Here is a 16,941-nt window from a genome sequence, read left to right as displayed (position 1 = left end):
AACAAACATGCGGATCATACCTCTAAAGATGGAGGTCACTGATTCGCTGTGACGACCCCTTGAAGGGAAAAGCCGAAAGGAAAAGAAGAAGAGGAGGAGTTTTCCTGGGGATTTTTCAGAGACATTTTTCACGTTTAAAATGCTGTCAGAATATTTCTCATCTAACCACCTCTGAGTTAAATTGTTCTAAATTGCACCAAATCAAAAATTGTCATCGAGAATTTATTTTCATCGGTACACATCGGTACCATGAACGGTCCATCCCACGTCGGTTCTCAACGACGTGGGATGGACCGTTCATGGTCCATCTTCGGAAGCCATGTGCATTGTCTGGATTTCTCAGGACATTAATCGTGAAGGAGATTCCCAGTCCATGTCAAAGAAAGACTGGAGTCGATAAATTACATACCTTTTCCGTCTAACACCTTGGGGCCAAATTCATTCCTCCTTGTCGTACTGGCAATCGCCATCCAGGAACCCAGGATGCCATCAAGACTTGATCGATGTAGCGAATGACATGACTTTACTTAGATATTGTTTCCACTTTGATTGTACATGGTTGTTTTATTTTGTGATTTTCTCTTTTCCTCTTTATTCACCTATACCGATGTTAAACACTGTATGTTCATCAGGGGGTATATGTCAGGGTAATTTGCTATACAAACACATTGTAAACATATTTTTATTTCCTTACACATCGTTTTATTTTCTTGCACCTCCGTTTTATACTTATACTTCCGATCAATGATGTCACATCCTGCCGGTCTTTACAGAAGCTCTCCCAAACTACTCGGCTCCCTCTTGTCCCCTCGGGTTGTCTGCACCACTGTGTGCAGGCAGTTCCATTATGTGCCGTCCCAAAGATGAAAGAATCCTTTTTCAAATCCTGCTTCATTCATAATGACCCGAACAATAGATAAGATAGATAGATAGATAGATATGGCCACGAGGCATTCAGATAGTTATACGAAAATGTGACTCATCCAGAATAAAGTGTTCCCCAGTGCGGCGATCCCTCACTTTTGCTGCTATTTGCCTTGGACATTTCTTTAAGGATTGTCGAGGCGACACAGGCAAACATCTTTGGATCGGTTGTTTACTAAGCGGGAAGCAAAAGACATTTCTGAGAGAGAACATGAAGTAAAGAGGGCAAAAAAGGATCAGGATGCAGTTCAAAGTTAAACGGCGGGGGGCACAAGGGCCATGCGTCTCACCCAGCAAGTATACAGCAGGGGGCATGTTTAAATTCAGAATGCTTCATTGCTTTTCCATGTTTTCGTTAGATACACTTGTTAGCAGTTGGAATAAAGATGTGTCTACAGTCAGTCGTGTGTGCTCCTTCCTCTATTGCTACAAAATGACCATATGACGGAGAATAAGAAGTTATCATGTTTAAAAGTGCTTAGCTGGCCAACCAAACCATAGGCCCACAGTCAAGGCGCAGGTGGCCACAGTAAATCTGAGTGAAACAGACACAACCCAGTTAAACTGTGATCTTTATCTACGAGAGCTGGCCAGAATTTAGGGCTTGGGGAAACTCATTATCACAGGAAGAGGTCATTAGCCAGGTTACAAACTTATCAGTTCATGGGAAACACAATGTTTTATTGCTTACAGCCGTTGGTGCTCAGAATGTCCAGAGGCGTGGTATTCGAATCAAGAAAACTATGTTTTACTAATGTATCACTTTAATTTGAATATACTCTCAATAAATAGCTTGGCAGAGAGAGGGGCGCAGAATTCAGACGTATGTCATAGATGGCTATGTTTCCTGCCGCCAGTAGGGACGATCTTTCTGGTTCCGAGTCTCTGTCCACAGTGTCTGACCGTCATATCTCTGACACCATAATTATTATACTTGCCCGTTCTAACTACTCTCATTTATTGGGCAATAATTGAATTGTCACATGTATTTGTTCCATACTTTGATGTATTTTAATGCTTTCGGAGATATTTGTATCAGAATTTGGGTCAAACTCGGACATTGATATGGAAAGCATCTCTACTTGCACAATGTTCTAGTTGAGAAGAACCAATTCATTTTGTAAGTAGAGGAAGCTCAAGAAATCATTTTATAATTCACAAAGAATCATAACAAATAATATGGCCTCAGTTTGTCTGCTACAAGGACGCCACAATAGCATCAAACACCATCTTAATAGCTGTTCTGATATTACGTTTGATGTAAGTACCTAAACTTTGGATATTCTAAAGTTAACAAAGGTTATTTAGGCAAAAGCAAAATGATGAGTCGAGAAGATGTGATCAAGAGTGTTGTGGCTAAGGGTTAGCCATTTCGTCTGAAGTCATAGAAGTCATCAAGCTTCGCAAGGCTCCCATTTCTACAAAATACAAAAAAGAAAAATCATTACTGTCATTTTGATTTAGCTCATCACGTGAAGCTCATTTTTAGAGATCTAAATTAACATCTTAATCATCGATGAAAAGGTTTGTTCAGCCGTCATCTGTACTTCTTTGAAGGTGTCGGACGTTTCGCTTCTTATCCAAGAAACTTCGTCAGCAAACTAAAGTCTTACTGGTAGTATCGGCCCTATATATATATATCCTGACTGTCCAGATATGGCGGTGCCAGACACTGCTATGATAGGTCCCTGCTCTCAGGTTGGGAGGAGCAGAGGACCACTTCCTGCGGCTCCTGCTATGTCCATATCTGGTCAGTAGGATATATATATATATATATATATATATATATATATATATATATATATATATATATATATATATATATATATATATATATATATAGGGCCGAAACTACAGGTAAGAATTTAGTTCGCTGAAGAAGCATCTTGGATAAGACTCACTCACTCACTCACTCACTCACTCACTCACTCACTCACTCACTCTCTCTCTCACTCACTCACTCACTCACTCACTCACTCACTCACTCACTCACTCACTCACTCACTCACTCACTCACTCACTCTGACGAAGGCGGAAGTAGACGGCGAAACATGTCAGGTATTTGAACACTGACAATACACTGTCTTTAAGATAAGAATCTGTTTTAAATTAAATGCTGGATAAGAAGTGAAATGTCCGACACGTCAAAGAAATAGAGATGACCGCTGAAGAAACCTCTTCATCGATGGACCACTTCTGTATGACTGAGAGCTTACTCAGATCTTAATCATCATAAATCATGGAAATTGAATCGGAACCAAACTGGACAATTTTAACTACACCCATAGCCTCAGTATGTCTGTCATGAACAATATATTTTTCCCCCCAATTTATTTTGGGGGCATCTAATAAAATCCTTAATTGCTCCACCTGTCATCCATTCTTTTCCTGTATGACTTTCCCAATTTATGCTCACCCATTTGGTGGATTAATTGTACTTCTTTGTATAACTTTATCAAATAACAAACACTCTGGAAATGATCCACAGCACCCATGGCCCAGACTATATGAATACCTTTATATTTGAGATATGTCAGGAAGTCTGTGAGAGTGTGGACAAGATCTTCCTCTGCTTTCCTTTGGTCACCTGTGAAAATAGAGGCACAAATGACCACATTTTTGGATCAGAATCTCCAAGGAGTCCAAGATGGCGCCCGAGTAGGCAGCCGTCAGCAAGTGCTCTCATGAGCCTTGCTTTCTTTTGTTGGTTTTGTCTTGTTTTGTGATTTCTTTTGTCACTTTGTGTTGTTGCGCGTCGTGTGGAATGGATACAGATTGTTTTTCTACATTTTTGACCACCACATTCATCAAGGAGGTGACTTTTCTGAGTGGTTGCGCCTTTTCAGTAGCATGAGTATGCCAGTACTGTTTTTGAATTGGGGGAATGTCGGTGCCATTCGACTGTTATCGCTGGACACCAAAGGGGACATTGTGCTTTTTTTGTGGCAGCATCTTCACAGCCCCGCTTTGTTCAGCGGAAAGGTCGGTGTTGTTGCACAGTTTGCGGCTGGATGGATGCATGGCTTGAGGAACCCGCGATAAAAAGAAAGAAGCGTCAGCGCAGAGCGCCGATGCGTATGTGGAACTGTTGCGGCTTGGAATTGAAGCGACTTCATGTGGGACAGGAGACGTGAGACAATCTCTTTTCGTCAATGGACGCTACAGCTGCGTTTTTGCTTTCAACATTTAGCTTGTAGTCGACGTGCACATTCCACCATGATGTCCCTGATTCACTCTCCTCTTTCATCTACAACTGCTTCATGTCACAAAGAGGGTACAGCAAGTGATTAAGAATGAATGTCTCTCTGTCTTTGTTTTGTCATCTTGTCTTTGTGCTGTCATATTATTTGTTATTTAGTTTTTTGTTGTTGTTCTTTTGACTTCAAGATGGCGCCGCGAGGGTGGCTGCCTTTCCAGCAGTTCATGTATTTTGTTTTTCTACTTTCATTCCTTTCATCACTCTGCTGCTGTGAAATGTCAATTTCTCCACTGCGAGACTAATATAGGCAAATCCAACCCAAAATCCAATCCAATCTCTAGTTGATCAAAAAAAGAATTGAATTATGGATTGGGAATGAAAACTGAAATGAAAACATCCATCCATCTGTTTTCAACTCTGCTTCTTTTTTACAGGGTCTAGTGCTGGAGCCTATTCCAGTTGACTTCAAGCAGAAAGCAGACAACCCTCTGAACAAACAAACATTCACAAACATATTCAGACCATCAAGCAAATGTGCCAATACATATGCACCAACACTTTGTCAGAACAACAACAAAAAAGGTTTAAACATCAACACAAGTTGTGCGAGAGCAGGTCAAAAGCTGCAAAAACCTTTGCCTGAGGCTTTTTGCACCTCTGCTACAGTGACATCAGTGTCTCAGTTTTCAAGGACCCGAGTTCGTATTTGGCCGCTTAAGGCGTCCTTTGCCATTAAAGGTCAAATATGAAGCATACTTGGACAATTACCTATTGAGTAGTTACAATTATTTCGAGGATACTCTTTTGTTCCTTTTTTAAAACCAGCCGGGCACTTAATTAAACCCATCGCAATTTGCTGAAAGAAAAAAAAAACGCTTTTGTTGACAAATCTCCGACAGGTGATGTCATTGCCATTGTACTGCGTTGATTGTCCCATTAACAGCTCTTTATTAATGCTATTGAGGTATTTGGTGAAATGCCTCAACCCTGTGAGGCGCTGCACTGTTCATATCAGAATCAGAATTATATATATAATAATAATAATAATACATTTCATTTTTAAGCGCCTTTCAAAACTCTCAAGGTCACTTTACAGTCACAGGATAAGTTTCTCCGTGGGTGAGCAGCGGCAGCCATACGTGCCAGCGTTCACTCAACCCGGAAGTAACTCGGATAGAATAGTAAGACAAATAGGTAGAAAGCTAGCTAGCAAGCCAATAGATAGCTAATAGCTAGTCCGCTAGATAGCTAGCCAGCCAGGCCGATAGCTATTGTACGGTATGACAGAAAAGACAAAGATAATTGACTTAGCACAATATTTCTCACTAATGTCTCCATAAACTAAAGTCAAAAGAAGAAAAAAAATAGATAACAAATACTAATATGACCACACATTATTGACCAAGTATGTAGAACACACAAGGATTTGTCTCCGGTAGAACATGCAGCACTAGTATCATCATAACAGAGGATAAAACAAACAAGTATGGAAGGGCATTCTGTAATGCAAGTGAACCGTTGTGCAGTTGTTCTCTCAGGAACAACTGTAAAGTATCAATGAAAGCTAATCGCTTGGAGAATAAAATACCATAACTGTTGTATAGTAGAAACTCATTGAACAATTTTGAAGTGATCAGATGAGATACGTATTTGTAGTACAAGTGTGCATTATACAGATGTCCTTGAGCGCCTCAAAAGTGTTCGGTGCTGGGCATTACGTAACATACGGTAACTGTGCTTCAAGTGAGTACAGGACTGGATCTTTAATGACTGTTTTGGGATGCTGTTGAACGGGGTTGTGAAAATTTGCCACTCCACAGATAGATTTGGGTTACTGAGCGGAGGCGCTCACACTTTTTCTGCATGGGAGCTACTTTTGAAATGACAAAGTCAGAATGATCTACCCATTATATTTCAACTCAATTATATTTGTAAAGCGTTAGTTCATGACAATGTCACATCACCTTGTCATGCCATCTACCTAGAGTTCTTTGGCGATCAACTGGTAGGTCGCGATCTGTGTATTGAGCGCCCCTGGTTTAGAGCAGTGTCTCAAACCCGTGACAAAAAGTTAGCGGACACCAGGGCAGACAACTCTGAAAAGTTGCCTGCCCGGCCATAAAGTTGCCTGACCCATTTTTTTTCAACCATGACCCATTTTTTCCAACAGACTCAAAGCAGTCTGTTGATCAACAGCCGGCTTAGGCAACATAGATTTAGTTATGCTGATGAGGTGATACCAGAGCAAATAGGGCAATCAGGCCAGTCGTCAGTCAGGACAATAGAAGCAATTAGTGGAGCTGCAGGGAGTAGTCCTGTGCTCCCCCCAACCTGAGAGGAGGGACCTATCATAGCAGAGTCCGGCACCGCCACATCTGGACAGTAGGCATATATATAGGGCCGAAACTACCAGTAAGACTACTAGTTTCGCTGAAGAAGAATCTTGGAAGCGAAACGTCCGACACCTTCAAAGAAGTACAGATGACGGCTGAAGAAACCTTTTCATCGATTAACTACAGAGGGAATGGGACTAAGTGTCCTGAGCTTGGTGGCGTGGCACGATATCACAATCCATGTCACACATTGTGATGCATGATCCTGATATATGATTCACAAAACACCAACCTGTCTGGAAGTTATCCTCCCAATCCACGTCTCTCTTGCCAGCAAGACCAGGCTTGCCTCCCAGTATCCTGTGTCCATCTATGCCACCTGGACAGGAGTAGAGTTATTTGTAGTTAAGGGTAGCTAGCATTACAAATACAGTGTTACTCACAGCTGGCTGTGAATGTTTCGCTGGTGGCCAGAGCGGCCATAGTGCACACAGGCAGCCACATTTCCATCAGTCTACCCCGGCCGGGGTTGCTGCGGCTACATAATGTAATCAACCACCACCAGAGCATCAATGTTAAAGTGCCGGAATCATGTATACACGCTCAAGCATATTTTAGCATTCACAAAAGGATAATAAAAGAAAAGAAAAAAGAAAAAAATGCACACAATCATTTGAGTTTGATCGGTGGTTCTGCATCATAATCTGCAAATGAAACCAGAAATAGACTGTACATAATTGTTGTTTTGTTATTGACACTTAAAGGACAACCGACATCACTTTTTTGTTTCCTAACTGCCATCAGAAAAACGTTTTATAGCATCTAAAATACCCAAAACACGCAGTATGATATATTTGGTCAAATGCAAAACACCAATAAAAATGACTTAAAGTGTCCAAAAACTACTTGAAATTGAAACCGGAAGTGGCCAGTTTCAGAAGGTCCCGCCCCCTTGTTCGTGATGTCACGCCAAGACGTCTTGCCTTGCTCTCAAATTAAGATTCAGATTCGGAGCAGATGCTTTCTTGTTACTCATCCACTTATGAATATGATTCAAATAGTTCTGAAGAGGAAAGCATACATGTTTGCAATCGATTCAAGGAGTCCTCCCATATCAATTTGAGCCGTCAATGACAGCAATGTAGCGTCTCAAAAAATGCAAAAGATGGCGCCCAAGCTCCATTGGAAATGGGTTGATTTTTCTGCTTGGAATTTGTGTCAGCGAATATCAAATAGTAGTCTTGCTGCAACACACAACGATTCACCATTGCGTTATTTATGTTTTCCTTCTAATTATGCCATCGACACGGATCAACACAAAGGTTTTCAGACCAAAGAAAGTACCGCAAAATGCATTGTGTGTCCTTTTCACGGTCAGGGGCGTTCCTTCCGTGACGTCACGTGGGGATCGTCATCAACTCGAACATAAGACTTCCTGAATATTCAGCGCGAGTTTTAAAAGGTAAAATCTAGCTCTATGCGCTGGAATCTTTGTAAAATGCGGCCAGTAGAAGTCATGTCAAGTGATTTTACAAATTATGGACACAACTTGTCCGGAGGCGTCGGTTGTCGTTTAAGATGATTCCAATTCAATGCAAAAAATGACTTTGAATTCACTAAATGATTTGCTGTTATCATACACGGCTGTTCAACTTAAAATGTGTATTTTCTCTCACGCTTACTCTTTTCAATGGGAGGACAGGGACTGCAATCTGTCCGGGTAGACAGACAACCTCCCCCTAACATAGCCGGTTTAAGAGAGAATTTTGACACTGGAGTAGCTGCATGACAAATAATAATGTGAACATTTGTATATCACTGCGATGAATATCTACCAATCAGTCAAGATAGAAATCGGGTCCAGGTCAGTTTTTTGGGGTCATTCACTGTCACAGTGAAATGTGAGAAGCTCTTTCGTTGTTTTAAAATTGTTTGTTTTCTTGGCGAAGAACGTTCTTTTCATATCTTTCATGGGGGGAGCAGAGGACCATTTCCTGAGGCTACACTGATTGCTGCTATTGTCCTGACTGATTATGTACGACAACTGGCCTGATTGCCCCATTTGCTCTGGGTTCATCAGCATAAGTAAGCCTGTGTGGTAACACTCTCAGCATTGTGTATTAAGAACAATCCTAATTAAACAACAGACCACCATGGCGATTTAGTGAAGGGTTTTGCTGTTTTATGAAAATACCTTCTTTTACTCCCCTTTCAAACCATCTATTTTCGTTCGCTAAGATTTTAACCTCATTGTCGTCAAATGAGTGGTTGCTAGCTTTTAGGTGCATATGTACTGCCGATTGAGGCCCACTAGTATTATCCCTGCGATGTTGATAGTCTTTTGTTGAGAATTTGTTTAGTTTCCCCTATGTAGCAGCTCCTGTGTTTTGCTTTTCTACTTTCATTTCTTTCATAACTTTGCTGCTGTGAAATGTAAATTTCTCCACTGCGAGACTAATAAAGGCAAATCCAATCCAATCCAATGTATTGCTCTTTACAATCTTCATTTTTACAATCTATTGAATAAACTGTTGTTGTAACAAATGCTACTTTGTTTTTCATTTGGCAGCCTATCTATTGGATGCACTAATTGTTGTCATAAAGTGTTTATCGGTTTGAAATAAGTAAGAATTTTGTGTTTTTCAGAAACCCCTGAAATGTAAGGTACTGCTACTCCTCTCCTTTGATTTTTGGTTTCATTCCCTATTCTTTTCTTTTGACATTTGTTAAAAGACCACTGCAAGTAAGCACAGTTTGTGAGTGCTCTCCTTACATGTTTTGACTGCTTTTTTTCTACCTTTGACGCTTGTTGGTATTAGTTTAGCCCTATGCTGGAGGGTTCTGATCACTCCTAGTCTTCCAGTCATGATACATGTCTTGCACTGCTCTGACATACTTTTCTGTCACTCCAGACTTCCTCATGCAATGCCACAGCTCTTCTCTGGGCACGCTGTCGTACACTTTCTCCAGATCTACAAAAGACACAATGCAATTCCTTCTGACCTTCTCTGTACGTCTCTATCAGCATTCGTAAAGCAAACACTGCATCTGTCAGACTCTTTTTTTTGCATGAAGCCATACTTCTGCTCACAAATGTTCACTTCTGCTCTTTGTCTAGATTCAACTACTCTTTCCCAGACTTTCATTGTACGGCTCATCAACTTTCTTTCTCTGTCGTTACTACAACTCTGCACATATCCCTTCTTCTTAAACATGGGCACCAGTATACTTCGTCTCCCTTCTTCAGGCATCTGTTCACCATCTAAGATCTTGTTGAATAACCCAGTCAGGAACACCACCGCCACCTCTCCAAGACACTTCCATACCTCGATTGGTAAATCATCAGGCCCAAGTGCCTTTCCCCCTTCATCAGACGCTTTGATCCTCTCCTCTTTCATCTAGAACTGTTTCATGTCATCACAAAGAGGGTACACCAAGTCCTGAAGAATGAATGTCTCTCTGTGTCTTTGTTTTGTCATATTGTCTCTATGCTGTCATATTATTTGTTATTTAGTTTTTTTTTTTTTGTTCTTTTGACTTCAAGACGGCGCCGCGAGAGTGGCTGCCTTTCCAGCAGCTCATGTATTTCGTTTTTCAACTTTCATTCCTTTCATCACTTTGCTGCTGTGAAATGTAAATTTCTCCACTGTGAGACTAATAAAGGCATATCCAATCCAATCCAATCCAATCCTCTCTTCAGCGCCCTCCTCAATTCATCCTTGCTAATGTTTGCTACATCTTGGTCCACAACAGTCCCGTCTTCTACTCTTTGTTCCTTCTCATTTTCCTCAATCATCAATTCTTAAAAGTACTCTTTCCATCTTGCCATCACACTACTGGCACTTGTTAATACATTGCCATCTCTATCCTTAATCACACGAACCTGCAGCAGGTCCTTACCGTCTTTGTCTCTCTGTCTGGCCAGCCTGTAAAGAACAGTCTCGCCTTCCTTTCTGTCCAGCTGAGCATACAAGTCATCATAGGCCTCTTGTTTGGCCTTTGCCACCTTTACCTTAACCGTGTGCTGTCTACTCTCTTCCGTCCTCTCAGTGTCCCACTTCTTCTTTGCTAACCTCTTTCTCTGTATACACTCCTGCACCTCCCCATTCCACCACCGAGTATCCTTATCTACCTTTCTTCCACTCGATACACCAAGTACTTTCCGACCTGTGTCTCTGATTATGTTCGCTGTAGTTTGCCAGTCATCTGGAAGGACCTCTTGCCCACCCAGTGCTTGTCTTAACTCCTTCCTAAAAGTCATGCAACACTTCCTTTTTCAAATTCCACAATTTTGTCCTCACTTCAGCCTTTGGTTTCTTCATCTTCCTCACTGCCGGCGTCATCCTACACACCACCAACCTATGCTGTCTGGCTACACTCTCACCAACCACTACTTTGCAGTCACTGATTTCCTTTAGATGGCGCCGTTGACACTAAATGTAGTCTACCTGTGTACTTCTGCCTCCACTCTTATAGGTCACCCTGTGTTCTGTCTCTTCTGAAAGAAAGTATTCACAATAGCCATTTGCATTCTCTTAGCAAAGTCAACCACCATCTGTCCTTCAGCGTTCCTCATCTGGAGTCCAAACCTGCCCATCACCTCATCGTCATCTTTGTTTCCTGCGCCAACATCTCCATTGAAGTCTCCAATTACAACCCTCTCACTTCTCGGAATGTTCTGTTTAATTTCATCAAAGTCCAACTAAAATTTCTCCTTCTCCGCCAACTTGAGGGGCATACCCACAAACAACATTGAACATCACGCCCTTCAGACTCATCATTCTATCTGATACTCTTTTGACTTCGAAGACATTCCTAACAAACTCCTCTTTTAAGATAATCCCTTTCTTCAACATGATAGAACAACTTAAACCCTGATCCTAAGCTTCTAGCCTTGCTCCCTTTCCACCTGTACACAATAACAATAATAACAACAACAACAATACTACTACTACTACTACTACTACTACTACTAATAATAATAATAATAATAATAATAATAATAAAATGATAAAATGATGACGAATGATGACGAACATAGACCACGTCTTGTCAAATAAGTCATGCCTTGTGTTGCCATTGCCAACTGGGTGAAAAACTGTAGAATTTAAAGCCAGAATATAATATTTTGATGTATAGGTTATATTTGCGTGGACTTCAAGAAGGAGGACTACGCGCTAGTGTTTGTGGCGACACGCGTGCCCTCCCCGGCCGTACCCCGTGCCGACGTGCGGCCTGACCCAGGGGCCATCTGCAACGCAGACTCGCCCAACACGCCACATTGCCGCGAAGCAGAACAAACTGTCTCAAAGAGGCGGCGGGGCCGACCGTGAGCCCGACGCCCACCCGCCTCGGTATCGCCTTGGTACCCCAGCCCGATTGCTGGGCGAGTGAGATGCTTTCTGCTTATTTTGTGCTACCACAATGAGTGATGTGGCGTTCGCAAACGAGCCCATTCTAACAAGAAAATTGCAGCTGACTGTTTTGTCCTCTATTCCCCGCCCCCAGTCTTAGGTTAAAGACACGTGATTGGTCAAGAACGCAGCAGTGAAGGGGGGCGGGGGGTTACAGACAAAGAGAGAGGGTGAAGCCGTTCTCCAAAAAAGAAAATGGCAGCCGACTGTTTTTGTCCTCTATTGCCCGCCCCCAGTCTTCAGTTAAAGCCACGTGATTGGTCAAGAACGCAGCAGTGAGGGAAGGTGGTTTAAACATGAAAGAGACAGGCAGACGAGAGAGAGAGAATGAGAAAATGGATAGAAAACAGTGAAATATATTTCAACGCGTGGGTTTTCTCCGGGGCCTCCGGTTTCCTCCCGCACTCCAAAAACACGCATGGCAGGCAGATTGACCACTTCAAATTGTCCCTAGGTGTGAGGCCAGGGGGGGAAATCTGGCCCGCCATATCATTTTATTCGGCCAGCGAAAGCAAATCAAGCATTTCAAGTGCCATGATGCTTGCCAAAGTCCGGACCAAAATGTCTAATTTTCATATGTAAACGACAATAAGAGTCATTATTTTCTTCAAATTTTAATACTAGTTATTCATGAATTTGTTTTGCGCTCTATATGTCACATGTGGAGGGGATGAAACATTCTAATACTTCCCTAAATTCATACCGGCCCTCAAGAGGAAACCGGAACTACAATGTGGCAAAAAATGAGTTTGACACCCCTGGTCTAGCGTAATGCCTTGTTAGAAGGAGCTTCAACTCCCTCCAGCCAATCGAAGTTGTGCCTGTAAGGTGTTTGGTGCCTGTCGTGGCGGTAGCTGGTGGACATCAGCAGTAAAGGAAGTTAAAGAAGGAGTCCTGTTGTGCCTTTATGGCCTGTGGGACCACAGAGGCAGCTGACAGGTATTGATTAGCCAACCGGAATGAGGCTTAGGTGGTTGCCAAGGTACAAACTCGGGCATGGAAAGAGTTCGGTGAGGCCATGCAAGCCGACTTCCGGACAGCTTCGAGGAAATTCTGGTCCACCATCTGGCATTTCAGGAAGGGAAAGCAGTGCACCACTAAAACTGTGTACAGTGAGAATGAGTGCTGCTGACCTCAACTCGGGATACTGTGAGCCATAATCGTTTCCGGTGAGTGTTGGGCTCTGCCAAGGCTGCCCTTTGTCATCGATTCTGTTCATAACCTTTATGGACAGAATTTCTAGGTGCAGCTGAAGCGTTGAAGGTTTCCATTTTGGTGTCCTCGGTATCGCATCTCTGCTTTTTGCAGATGATGTGGTACGGTTGGGGCCTTCGAGCGGGGCTCTCCGACTGTTACTGGAACGTTTTGTAGCCGAATGTGAAGCGGTTCGAATAGAATCAGCACCTCCGAATCTGAGACATTGGTTCTCAGTCGGAGAAGGGTAGAGAGCCCTTTCTTGGTCGTGGAGGAGATCTTGCCCCAAGTGGAGAAGTTTAAGTATTTGGGAGTCTTGTTCACGAATGAGGGTAAGAGGGAGCGAGAGATCGACAGGCGGATTGGTGCGGAGTCTGCTGCGATGCGAGCTTTGTAGCTGAGCCAAAAGACGAAGCTCTCAATTTACCAGTCGATCTACTACGTCCCAACCCTCATCTATGGTCACGAGCAATGGGTCTGACCGAAAGAACAAGATCCCAGATACAAGCGGCTGAAATGAGCTTTCTCCATCGGGTGTCCGGGCTCTCCCTTAGTGTGAGATGCTCGGTCGTCCGGGAGGGGCTCAGAGTCGGGCCGCTTCTCCTTCTCCGCATAGGGAGGAGCCAGATGAGGTGGCTTGGGCATCTGATTAGGGTGCCTCCTGGACACCTCCCTGGCGAGGTGTTCTCGGCATGCCCCACTGGCAGAAAAACACCGGGATCAACCCAGGACACGCTGGAGAGACTAGGTTCACCTAACTTACCTGGGAACGCCTCAGGAACTGCCAGGCCGAGCTGGAAGAGGTGGCTGGGGAGAGGGAAGTCTGGGATTCCCAAATTAATCTGCTGCCCCCGCAACCCAACTCCGGATAAGTGGTGGAAAATGTATGTATGGATAAATGGATGGATGATTGTCTCGTCACGAGCCAATCATAGTTTGCAAAAACTGCTCTTATCAGTAGCCGCTAGTGACAAGAGCATACTGGCCAGTGCAGAAGAAAATGCATTTGTTTGCTGATTTACTGTCACAGCCATTTTCAAGATGTTCTTTTCAAGAAAAGATGGAGATCATGAAGAAAAGACAGACAGTTATTTCCTGGCTAACGGTAGTCTCTAGTTGACTTGGAGTAAATCCCACCACACGTTTTGCAGTCGCTGCTGTGGATTGATTCAGAAGAAGTACTACTGAAGGTCAAGCTATGAAATGCACGGCTCGCAACTGGTTTGTACGCAGTACTTACGGGGACCTAAAAGGTAGCCAGCACTATTAAGAGTCCACCCCCTCTTCTCCTTTGCCTGCATGGTGAAAGAGGGCAAAATAATGGTTGTGCTGATTAGGAGTCCGTCATTAAGATTATTGAGTATCTGCACTTGTCCTCACAAGGACAATCTTTGGATCACAATGACTCCATTTAAAGATTATTATCAAGTGAAAATGCAGTTGATGATTCTCAACATGTACTTTATGTAATAAATGTTGGTCTAGATAAAATGTTTTTTTATTTTCATTTTAGGAATTCAAAGACATCTAGTAAGATGACATTCACTTTCTGGTTATTTATTGCCATTCTTAGCACACCCCCCCCCCACCCCTGATTTTTCATGTTTCTGTAAACAATCAACTGCTCATGTTTCACTATTTTGAAGAGGAATGTGGATTCCAAACTGTTTGGTTTTCAAATTTGAGCCTGTTCAATGGATTGCTCTGAGATGATCAAAAATAATGAAATGTCGTCAAACAAAAAGATGACAAGTATGATTTCTGTATTCATTTATAGAGCTGAAAGATATAGATGTATTGTGTTGTAATTTTTAATTATCAATGTATTTATTTATTTGATTTTTTAATACATTTATGTGTGCGTTGATGCATATGACAAGATTCACAGTGATTGTCTCATTACCCAGCCACTCCATTAATGGATTTTAGAGTTGCTTCCAAAAGGGCATCATCAAAAAATTGCAGCAAACCAATAATGCGATGTAAGCGATTCACAGATGGGATGAGTAAAAAGTCATGACAAAGAACGATTCTATTGCTGTGTTTAATAGTTTTAATTAGTATTGTGAATGGCAATTGTCGCATGAACATCAATTTGTTTTGTAGAATAATGCATTTGTCATGCCCTGTATGTAAATCATTCAGGGAATTCTTAACCCCTGTAAGGTATTAACGTAACTCATAACAGCACACAAAAGTGATGATTTCATTCACAAATGGAATCGGCAAATTGCATGGCATCAATGAAAAAAAAAAGATCTTACTGCAATAACCAGCTCGAGGGTCTCAGAGAATATTGTGCAAAAGACGAGGGACACCAGCAAAATCCCAAAGGACCTCTTCATCTAAAGGGTTCAAACAAGAAATAGACATGAAAAACTAACTCACCCGTTCAATGTTCACAGTCAATCAAACCGGGAAGACTTTTTTAATGTGGGGACCCGAGATGGAGTGTAGATTTCCCTATACTATGAATGCATTAATGGTAAGAATGAACTCACTTGAAAAAGCAGTGGTTTACCTTTGAGATGGCGGCAACGCAGACTTTCCTCCACAAAGGCAGCAGCTGATGTTGCTTTTTTCTGTGTGAGCACCTTGCAATTCAGATGCAATGGGTACTACATACACCTTTTATGGTCCTCAAGCTCACCATGGCTTTGGTTCACCTGCGTCAGCAGCCCTCTCCCCTCAGACAAAAGAACGTATCCTGAAATTTGATTACATCACGTAAAGCCCGGATCTGATTTTTCTTTACTCCCTGCCCGTTCCCCTCCCGGAGACATTAGATTCAATTTGAAAATGAAGGAACTCTGCCTATCACCATCTTTCACTCGATATGATTCAAGTTTGTGTAAGAAATCAGTCTTTTCTAGATTTCTTCTTGTTTGACTTGATTTTTCTTTGAGTCCGTTCAAGGAAGTGTGATTATTAAAATAAGATATAACATTGAAGACATTCCTCCTCTAGGAAATTGTTCATTCTTTTATATCTGCTACTTTCAGGTAAGGTAAGGAAATGAAAATGAACATTTACGTACTTTTTTATTGTAATGATGTCCATCGTTCATGCAGATAGAATCCGTTTTCAATTCCGTTGACAAACCAATAAAATGTTAAAGATTGAAATACATTTCAGCATTTGTTTAAAAACAAGTCCAGTCTTAGTTTTCCCTTAGATTTTAATGGAAGTTGAGGTGCTCCAGTGGTTAGTTAGTACCTTGGCCATACAGTAAAGAGGTCATAGGTTCAATCCTTGCCCTGGTCCGAATAAATGAATGAAGTATCATGAACGTTAACCTACAAAAGTGACTGAAAACATGGACAATGCAATGCCGTAATAAAACATGTTGTCATCTCAAATGACTATACAGGTAACATCCGACTTACGACCGGGTTCCGTAAGTTAAAATGGTCGTAAGTAGAAATCCATTGAAAATGTTGAATAGAGACTCGGTGCTAAATGACGAGCAAACGATCTGATTCAGAGTGGGTGTGGGTCTCCGGTGTTCTACCGATTGCCCTCTCCCCGGCCTTACACTTCTCTCGGCGACGTGTGGCCCGACCCCGCGGCTGTCTGCGGCGCCGATTCGCCTGACCCGCCCCTGCCCTCTCGCCCCGAAGCAGAACGAATTGTCTCAAAGAGGCGGTGGCGCCGGGCCGCCGCGGCGTTCTCGTTGCGGCATCCTCGTTGAGGCGTTCTTGTCTCGGCGTTCTCGTCGCACTGCCGCGGTCAGGGTCGGTGGACACTTCACCCCTCCGGTGCCATCAAACGGTCGGTTGCTGTGCGAGAGTGAGATGCTGGCTGGCCGGCCAAAATTGCCGTACGCGTTGCCAGCCTCTTAGCGCGTTGCAGTGCCAGGCGTAGAATTAAACTAAAA

At 42.6% G+C, this 16,941-nt stretch overlaps 1 protein-coding gene across 1 annotated transcript; it reads right to left on the bottom strand.

Moving 5' to 3' along the window:
- Window positions 1–545: 545 nt before the first annotated feature.
- On the bottom strand, window positions 546–15,730 carry gal (galanin and GMAP prepropeptide). The gene is made up of 6 exons (XM_088995749.1): window positions 15,586–15,730; window positions 15,329–15,409; window positions 14,305–14,359; window positions 6,749–6,835; window positions 3,440–3,511; window positions 546–2,342 (listed from the first exon to the last, which is right to left on the bottom strand). The coding sequence occupies exons 2-6, from the start codon at window positions 15,407–15,409 to the stop codon at window positions 2,281–2,283; spliced, it is 357 nt and encodes a 118-aa protein (XP_088851875.1). The 5' UTR covers window positions 15,586–15,730; the 3' UTR covers window positions 546–2,280.
- Window positions 15,731–16,941: the final 1,211 nt, after the last annotated feature.

Source organism: Hippocampus bargibanti, linkage group LG05 (genome assembly GCF_051943395.1).
Source record: "Hippocampus bargibanti isolate YZ-2025 linkage group LG05, ASM5194339v1, whole genome shotgun sequence".
In the NCBI taxonomy this organism is placed as follows: domain Eukaryota; kingdom Metazoa; phylum Chordata; class Actinopteri; order Syngnathiformes; family Syngnathidae; genus Hippocampus; species Hippocampus bargibanti.
Note: the sequence above shows the minus strand (reverse complement) of the source record. Positions and strands in the feature narration are given on the sequence as shown.

What these genes read in the sequence shown, in the direction of transcription:
- gal (XM_088995749.1), bottom strand. Translation starts at nt 15,409, where the DNA reads ATGAAGAGGTCCTTTGGGATTTTGCTGGTGTCCCTCGTCTTTTGCACA. An exon ending in CCCTCGAGCTGGTTATTGCA is followed by an intron (nt 14,360 to 15,328) that starts GTAAGATCTTTT and finishes TTCACCATGCAG; the next exon opens with GCAAAGGAGAAGAGGGGGTG. An exon ending in GGAGGATAACTTCCAGACAG is followed by an intron (nt 3,512 to 6,748) that starts GTTGGTGTTTTG and finishes CTATTTTCACAG; the next exon opens with GTGACCAAAGGAAAGCAGAG.